Raw genomic sequence first — 9,084 nt, 5'->3', positions numbered from 1 at the left:
CACACCCACATCCGGCATTGGTACGGTCCGCCCCCCCTCCCCCCGCTCCGCTTTAACGCGCCGGGCGTGTCCACCCGCAGAGCAGCGGGGGTGCTGGGGGTATGCCGACCGCGGCGTGAGAAGCGTTGGGGCGGCCTCGCTCCGCACTGCCGCGGCTTGCCGTGCGAGCAGCCGGGTCCTGACCGCGCTGCGGGGAACGGCTTCCTCCATCCCGGCGCTGTTGAAACAGGCCTTCGACATCCCCACGCACCCCCGCGAGGGAGGCAGCATTGGTATAGCCCTCTTTCCCCCCTTGGGCATTGGTATGGCCCTTCCTAATACGGCCCAAGAACCCGGGGGCGGCTCGCCCTGCCCCACTTGCCCGCCCCCGGCTGCGACCGCGGCACGAAGCGAACCGCGCCGCCCTACTGTCCCCAGCCATCTTGGTACACCCCGGTCCCCCCTCGCCGCTCCAGCGCACTTGGACCAGCCCTCCGGCCGCACGTGCGCGCGGACCCTTCCACGGCAGCAACCCACCACATCCCCCCTCCCCGCCAGGGCACAGCAGCAGTGGTACAGGCCGCTTCCCCCTTCCCCCCCCCCCCCCCCCGCCTCGCTCAGTGGTTCGGCCCGCCCGGCGCTTCCCACGGCTTCCGCTTCCCCTGCCCGCACCGGCGGACACGGGCTGGCGGCCGAGCGTCCCGGGGGAAGGAGCCCTGGCGGAAGCACCGGCGTTTACAGCCCCGGCACGGCTGAGAGCGCAGGGGGAGCGGGCCCTCGGGGCCGAACTACGTGAATGCCCTATTGATCCGGTTCCCTGCTCCGGGGCGGAGCAGCGGACACGGTGACTCAGTGTGGTGGTGGCAGGATGCTGGCCCGTTGGAAGCCCCACGCTTGGCCGAAGACTGGCCCGACTGCGTGGCCTTGGGCCACCCAAGGTGCCAGCCCCGGGCCCCTCCCAGCATCGCCTGTCTCGGCAAGGGTGCGACCGTGCTTGGGGAACCAACACCACCCAGCAGAGGCAGGCCGACAAAATGCCACGTGGAGCCGGCACGGAGACCCCCTCAGCTGGGCCAAGGCAAGGCTTTCCTGAGCACGGAGTGATGTTTTCTCCCCAAAAAGCTGCCCCGCTGACAGAGAGTGGCTGCAAGGACCGCGGCAGCCTGCCCCAGTGTCGGGACGTGGCACAGGGCTCTGGCTCTGCAATTGCTCCGGCCTCCTGGGAGAAGAAACATTTAGCCATGGGATGAAAATCACTGAGGCTCCCAAAGATCCCTAATAACAGCAGGGTTAGCATCTCTGAGGTTACCGTTTATTAATCCCCTGTAACAAGTACCTTCATTTGGAGCCACGGACTAACGTGTCCTTTTCAGCCAGCTGAGATAAATACAGAAGCAAAGGACAGAACCACGGGACATAGACCATTCCCACGGGCATTGCTGCTGCTGGCCCAGCCCAGCAAGCGGGCAACTGTGCTGGAAGCAGCACCAGCAAGAGCTGGAACAAGAGTTCCTCTGTTCTCTGCTCCCACGGGAAGCCCTCCGCAGGGCCTCTCGCCTGAGCAGGCAGCAGCAGAGCAGGCAGCCCTGCCTCTGACGCACAGCCATTTGCATAACGCACAATATCAAGTGCTCCAGGCTGCTGGGCCTCTTCCTCTTCTGCAGCAAAACAAAGACATTTGCTCCAAGAGCTGATGAACAGTCCGGTCAGAAGCAATTGCATCCACACCAGCCATCAGCTGCTCCCAGAAGACATTCACAGAGGAACAAACACTGGGAAGACAAAGCAAGGACGGCCCAAAACACACACCATCTCCTATTTTCAGCTAGAGGAAAACACTTCACTTCTCTGCCCTCAGCCTGGCGCTGTCTGGAAGGAAAACGTGTCCATTTTATGCCCAGTGACTATTTCTGAAGCAGCTGGAGACTCTGGCCAAGCTCAGGGCTTCGCTGCTCTCTCTGTAGGCTGTGTAAGGTAATAACAAAGGAATGTCTCAGCCCCTTTCCACCCTGAGCAGACCAGACAATATGAAGAATGATGGTAGAAGTTACTTAATTCACAGATTGTGAACTGACTGGTTAAGTAAAGTGTCCAGATTCACTGAGTAAGCCTGGGAAATATTGGGAAATGGTCCCAGATTTCCTAATTTCCAGTCCAGGGTCCCAGCAGGCAACCCAGCTCTAAAAACTGAAACACACTCTAAAGGAGTCACAAATTTTATTTTTTTTTCTGAAGTTCTTTGAGGAATGGGTCCAAATCAAATAGCTAATGACTGCTGCCACCCACAGCTCTGTGAGCACAGTAGAAGTGGTGGGAAGATGGGAGCTGTGTGGGCTCAGAGAGCATGGCTGCGGCAGCAGGTGGAAACCCTGGGGCAATGACAGCCCGTTACCAGGAAAGAGACTTTGTTCATCCCAGCTCTGGGAAGGTGCCATGGCATTTACAAGTGACGCAGCTGTGAGTAAGGATGAGACAGGGATGGCAGGCAGGGAAAGAATCTCAGTGGAAAATATGCAAGAATGACATTGAAGGTACACAACAGGGGTGAAGGAAAAAGAAACAGTATGTGAATGAGGAGGGAACTGACAAAGGAGGAGCAGATCACGCACACAGAGCAGGGACACACGCTGCTCTGAAGCTATTGATAGCAGGAGCTTCCTTACACAGGGGAGTCATTTTGTGCAGCCGTTGACCACTGAGTGACAGGTTTGCACAGGTTCGGGGGGGGCCGTTTGGAAACGGCACCCTGGAGGCAAGAGGGACAAGGGCGAGGTTCAGGCCATTACCTGATGACATTGGAGGTTACATCTGTCCATGAACATCAGCTTCAGCTCTGCAAAGAAGGGGCTGTTGCAGCAGTGGTCTGTCACAAGATATTGAAAGATCAAATAAGAATCACACACTTCCTTAGCAGGCTAAAGCATATGTGTAATTTTACAAATTATCCCATGTTCTTGTGCTGTGACTGTCAAATTACTAACAAAAAGCCACATCTGATACTAAATTAAGGAGCTGCAGTGCCTGAAATGTATCCTGTATGCCAGTTAAATAACTGCTGCCTGCACACTAGGGTTTTCACATTTGCAATCACCCTGACTGAAAAACTGTTCAATGCCACTTTGCTGGGTTTCAAAACTTCAGACAAGACTAGCTCCACCCCAGCATCTTGAAATGGAGCTCCTTAACCTCCAATAATTGTAGCTGGTAAGACTCTTGTTCTTCCCTCTTCAACACTGTGTGATATCACCTGCCACACAGAAATAAATTGTTCTCTCTAAAGCACAGGGCCAACATGACATGTACGCCAAGGGGTTGCCTTCCCAGCCAGTGCTGTCACAGCCCTGCAGGGAGGAAGAGGAAAGCTCAGCTCCCACACAGGCACTGCCACGGCCCTATACTGCAGGGCAGAGCTATGAAGGGAGGAAGAGGAAAGCTCAGCTCCCACACAGGCACTGCCATGGCCTATAGCACAAGGCAGGGCTACGAGGGGAGGAAGAAGGCTCAGCTCCCACACGGGAGCTGCCACGGCCCTGTACTTCAGGGCAGGGCTATGAAGGCCGGAGGGGGAAAACTCAGCTCCCACACGGGTGGTGCCACGACCCCGTACCGCAGGGCAGCTCTGCGAGCACAGGCCGGCCATGGGCCCAGCCCCCGAGGCAGGCCGCGCTGGCTTACCGTCCCTGCGGAGGCCAGGCGGGGGGGCAGCGCTGCCCCTCTCGCCCCCGGCCCAAGCCCCCACAGCGCCCTCCATGCCTCAGCGCTGCCGCCTAGAGGAAGCGCGGGGCGCGCAGGCGCGGCAGCCTCCCGGGCCTGGCGCGGGCAGCCGCCGCGCATGCGCCACAGCAACGCGCAGGCGCCGTGAGCCGGCCGGAGGCTCATTCTCGCACCAGCCTGTGACTAATGTCACGCCGGCGGGCCTGCGCATGCGCAGGAATAACGGCGGGCGTGCTCCCTACACACGTGGCTCGCTCGCTCTCCCACGGGCCCAGCACTGCGCATGCGCCCGGGGAGCGCGGCGCCGCCGAAGCCCGCCGTGGGGGAGCGCGCGTGCGCACGTGGGGGGCGGGCCGCGCGGCGCCCTGCGCAGGCGCAGAGGTGCGCGAGGTGGCCGCGCGGGAGCCGGCAGGGGGGGCAGGGGGCGGTCCTTCCGGCCCCTCACTTCCGGCCCTGGCGCTGCGGCGGACGGTGTGGCAGCGCCGCTCGGCCCGCTCCGCTCCGCGCCTGCTCGCTCCGTCGCCGCCCGCCGCCCCCCGCCCCATGCAGCGCCGCGACGACCCCGCCGCCCGCCTGGGCCGGGGGCCGGGCCCCGGCGGCGCTCGGCAAGGGGCACCCCCACTGCGGCGGCCGCCCCGTGGCGGGGGGGGGCCGCGGGGCCGCCACCGGGGCGCAGCCGCCTCCGCTCTTGCCGCCCAGCGCCACGGCAGCCGCCTCGGCCGCTCAGGCCCCCGCCGCCGCCCCCACCCCGCTGCTGCCCGGGGCCTCTGTCAAGATGGAGCCGGAGAACAAGTACCTGCCCGAGCTGATGGCCGAGAAGGACAGCCTCGACCCGTCCTTCACGCACGCCATGCAGCTTCTCACAGCAGGTACGGGGCACTGGGCAAGGTGGAACCCCCGGGCAGGGCCCCCCTCCGTGCACGCTGGGGCGGGCAGGGTCCGAGGCAGCTCCTAGGGACCCCCTTGTGAGGGGAGAGGGACCCCCGGGCAGCCCCTCGCTGGGGCGGCCTTTGCGCCGACCCTTTCTGGCAGCCCTGCCCGGTGCGAGCTGCGACCCCGGGGGGTTGAAGCTTAGATATTTCTGTTATTTAATCTCTCTTTAGCCCAGTGCTTAATGCAGGGCCTGGGCCGGATTGAACGCAGACCCAGAAGTTTCTTTTTAAAACGCGGTAGGCGGTTATATTGGTTGTTCCCATCCCTGGGGAGCGAGGGGACTGAAGAGAACTGTGCAGCCGGGGTTTTCTACCTGTGTGTGCTTGAGCCCCTGTGAGGCACGGGTACTGAGCTCTTTGATTTTTCTCCTCTGGTAATCTGTATTAGAGCTTGTTTCATGCTTCTGATGAACCTAAGTAGGGAATGGAAATGGCAGTCTTTGTTCTGTGCCCCGACTGGCCTTCTCCTTCCCCATCACCACTGCCCAGTCACCTGGCAGCTCTGATTCTTCCCTGTCTCCACTGTGCACCCACGGTCGGTGCTTCTCTCAAGTAGGTTCAGCTGCCTCAAGACACCGTAGTCAGCTTCAAATGGAAAGGAGTTAAAATATTTGCCACCACTTACTGCTTTATGTGCGTCTAGGGGGAAGCTGGGAGGTACCTAGCGCAGGAATTTAATCTGCAGATGAGCAGAGTGCTTCGCGCTCTGGTATTTACCATTCTGCTTTGAAATGATTTATTTTTTTTGCCTTTTCAAGTCTTTAAAATGTATAGTATTGCCATAGTTGGTGCAGTGCTAGATACTTTATTAGCTCGCCCTTTAATGGAGGAAATCATTCCTAGGAATTGCTGTCTCCCATTGCGCAAGGAACTGAGGTATATCATCATGGGTAACTTGGCATCACTCATGGACATCTTGATCTAAATAAATTAGTTTTATAATCCGATTTGCAATCAAATTAATGTTTTTCATTAATAAAAACCCTTTAGCCAGCTGATGCTCGACAGCTCAGTGATAATGCCTTCCAGTGAAATGAAACATAAGGAGTTTGCTAATTCCCACACAAAGAACAGTGTTCTCAGCCCACTTAGTAAAGCTTCGTTCACTTGAGTGGCATAACAAGGATTTATGAGGTTTCTTCATTAATTTGAAAATTGCTGATAGTAGACTGCAGCTTCATGAGACTTAAAATTGATCATTGGAAGAGCTCCAGATGTTTTGTGCTTGCTTGGGATATTTTGGAAATTGCTGTCCTTTGGGAGCATTCACTAGCAGTCCGAATTCAGGATGATCTGAGCAGGAAGCTCATGAGAGATAATATGGCATAATACGGTGGTTTTCGGTGACTAAATCTTTTTGCACAGATGACCCCAAACTGATCTGAATTGTTCAGAATTCTGCAACTGCCATGGCACCCTTTGGGGATGTCATGTTGGAGAAACTGCTGTAAAACTTACTTTGGAATTTAGCTCTGGGCCAAAGATTGTGATGCATATGGCCAGCACAACTTAAGCAAAATGACTTCCAGACGAAGAAATGACTGATTATCCAATATCAGCAGTATTCCTATTCCAGCCTTTTTTCAGGAGTGCAAGTTGCTTGTCCTGCCTGCCTCTGGGAGGGGGCCCTACGGGAGTTCCACATTGAAAAGAAAAGTTCTTTTAAAACAATCTGTAAAAGTAGTTCAAAATACTTCTGTCATTCTTAGCGTTTCTAGAGAAAATTAGCATTATTTAGGAGTGAGGTGAAGGGCAGCACAGCAATGTGGTACTGATTCCTGAAAGATGTACTGTGTGATGAAAAGGCAGTAAAGTGGCTATGTTTTAAGGTTTCTTACCCAGCACCCTGAACAGAAACTGAAAACTGGGATTTCTTGCACCTTAGAATGTGATCCATGTTTCCTCACACCTGTGATTTGGGGGCTGTGTGACCTTCCTCTTCCATAGGAACAAGAAACCCCTTTTTCCTCGCTGTGATTTATGCCCTCCATCTGCTGCGGGGAGAGCAGGAGGAGATGCCAGTGTTTTGAACGGCACAGTCCTCTCTGCTTGCGTGCATTGGGAAGACGGGTGACATTCACCAGTGAGTTAGCTAGGCGTAGGGGTTCTTTTTTAAATTCTTGTGGTAATCTTAGCTATTTTTATTTCGTGAGGAAACTCCAAGTGAAAAGAGCTGGTCATCTCTGAGCTTCCTATGCTGCAAATAGATATGTGAGCTATGTCATTCCATTAACAAGTTTCTATATAGCTAGCATCTAGCTGATCCTGATGTTAAATGCAACCCCGTACATCCCCAGATGCATGGAGCCGTGAGGGATGGAGATGGGTGGCGAGGGGTGGATTTGGAGCCGTGGGTAGGGTATTAGAGCAGGACCCGTGAAGGGAGGGAGCGCCGAGCAACATGTTGCAAAGCAGGGAGCAGCTTGAGGTGTTGGAGGACTCTTAAACAGAATCCCCCGCTGACCGTGTCGGTTCTTGTGCCAGGTTCATTCAGTCTGTGTGTGTTCCTAGGAAGGAAAAAGGGCTGCATGGGAAAGTCAGATGGATGGGGCGGTGGCCTTGCCGGAGTGACTTGCCAAGGAACCAAATAGTGGGATTAGCGATGGGCTGAGGTCACAGGGGTGATGAGAAACTGCCTGTAACCCAAAGCGATACAATGTCCTGAAGTTTGCTGCGCGTGGAGTTAAGACTAGCCTGAAATGGAGAAGATTATCTGAATTTCTGTGTTTCCAAGTGTATGCCCTACCCCCCCCCCCCCCTCCAAGCAGCTGTAACTGCTGCCTTGAACTTGTGCCCAGATGTCGCAGACTGTGATATGCTAATACCATTTTGCTGTTGCATTTTTGAATGTATGTATTGCTAAGCCATGCAAACATTATTTGATGCTGATGCTAGCCTGCCTGTCACTGCTGTGACTCTACCTCCTCCCACTTCTCTCCCGGGAGCCTCCACTACCTGTGCCATTTCTCATAGCTCACCTCCAGGCTTTCTCCTCCCTGCCTCATGCTTGAGCAGTGTTTCGTTTCTTCCCCGTGGCCCTTTTCCCTGTGCTAGTGGCAGTCCCCTTTCTTCTCAGCCAAAAGCTCCAAAGCAGAGCTGTCTGCATATGAATCCCAGCATACAGGCTGGAGCAGGGTGAGGGTATTTCAGCAGAAAGCGGGAGGGAAGCAGTGGGGTCGGGCTTGCCAAATTCTACAGCTTCCACTGTTGGCAGAGTCCATCCAGGAACAGGTCCCTGCTTCCTCTCCTGTGAAATCGAACCAGCTGCGGAGCAGTAGTGTAGGAGAGAGGGGGCTTTCTTCCAGAGGCTCCCATCCCCAAACTCTTTTGGGGTTTTGGTGTTTTTTTGGGGGGAGGGCGGGCACGGGGTCAGTATTATTGTACCGTTAAGGTAATACTCGCAGTGTTATGAATAAACGGAATGTGTCTCTGCTTACAGAGCACGAGTGTGCTGCAGGACAATGTTTAATATGTTTTATTTTTTGTTAAGGAAGAGCTTGGGCTTAGATCAGGAGTAGCACTGTGGCTGCTTAGCCTCCTCCTTGTGAAGCAGCGGTGTTACCAACCCCCTTTACCTACCCCTTAGGATTTCTTCTGAGACAATGCAATCACTGCCCCACATGAAGTCCTGGAAACCACTGCCACACATGCCGCCAGACTGCTGACATTCCCCGTGGCAAGAAGGTAACCTTCTGCTGCACTTCTGACACGGCTTTAAAAAATCAGCACTGAAATGAGGCATGCTTAATCCCTCAAGGTATACGTACGCTTCTCCTTCATATCAGTAAGTGGTCTGACAAACTGCTACCACTCATCAGTTCATTCAGTACTGCTTCATGTTGCGTAGCCAGAATGCATACAGATAACGCTGGAATCCGGAGCAGTAGGACACGTCACGAGTGGCATGCTTTCAGTCCTCCTTCACACCTATTTCCAGACTTGGAGTTTGTTCTGAAGGTGTGAAGGGGACTGCTAGGTCACCCGCGCTGACCTAAATTGAGAACTGAAGAGCTATTCTGCTGTGCAGGGTTTTTACTTCTCCTGTGTTTTGTATTTCGTTTGAAGACGTGGTGATGGTGGATCCAATGCTTTTTTATTATTATTATTATTATATTTTTAGCAAATGGTTAATTATTTGTTGCCCTTGCAGGCAGATTCCCAGATGTCGTTGCTACTGTTGCAGGAGGCAAAATGGGTTTTGTGGTGTGGTTGGTGTGAACTGTGATTCACTGATTTGCAGAGGCTTACATCTGATTGCGTTGTGTTTTGACAAGGTAGAAGATGCCTCTGGGTAGTTTAATTTACAGGAAGAAAGTGTTAGGGTGGTTTTATTCTCGATGTGTGCATAGAAAACACTTCTTGTTAATATGCAGAATGCAATTTCGGAAATTCACTCACTCACTGTTTCTGGAGAACCAAAATATTTGTGAAGTAATTGCATTGCATTACAGGGTCTAAA

General features: G+C 54.5%; 2 protein-coding genes across 2 annotated transcripts in view; one reads left to right on the top strand and one right to left on the bottom strand.

Annotated features, from left to right (window-relative positions):
• Positions 1–52: 52 nt before the first annotated feature.
• LOC114012795 (uncharacterized PE-PGRS family protein PE_PGRS54-like) lies at positions 53–3,747 on the bottom strand. Its single transcript, XM_055799944.1, has 3 exons — positions 3,655–3,747; positions 2,766–2,842; positions 53–2,434 (listed from the first exon to the last, which is right to left on the bottom strand). The coding sequence occupies exon 3, from the start codon at positions 1,274–1,276 to the stop codon at positions 53–55; it is 1,224 nt and encodes a 407-aa protein (XP_055655919.1). The 5' UTR covers positions 1,277–2,434; positions 2,766–2,842; positions 3,655–3,747.
• Positions 3,748–4,127: 380 nt separating this feature from the next.
• The window catches only part of KHDRBS1 (KH RNA binding domain containing, signal transduction associated 1), a 23,152-nt gene continuing 18,195 nt past the window's right edge, over positions 4,128–9,084 (top strand). Inside the window, 2 exon segments of the mRNA XM_005239788.3 lie at positions 4,128–4,335; positions 4,337–4,562. Coding sequence (XP_005239845.2) covers positions 4,237–4,335; positions 4,337–4,562 — 325 coding nt within the window. The 5' untranslated portion in view covers positions 4,128–4,236.

This window comes from Falco peregrinus, chromosome 3 (genome assembly GCF_023634155.1).
Source record: "Falco peregrinus isolate bFalPer1 chromosome 3, bFalPer1.pri, whole genome shotgun sequence".
Taxonomy (NCBI): Eukaryota; Metazoa; Chordata; class Aves; order Falconiformes; family Falconidae; genus Falco; species Falco peregrinus.
Note: the sequence above shows the minus strand (reverse complement) of the source record. Positions and strands in the feature narration are given on the sequence as shown.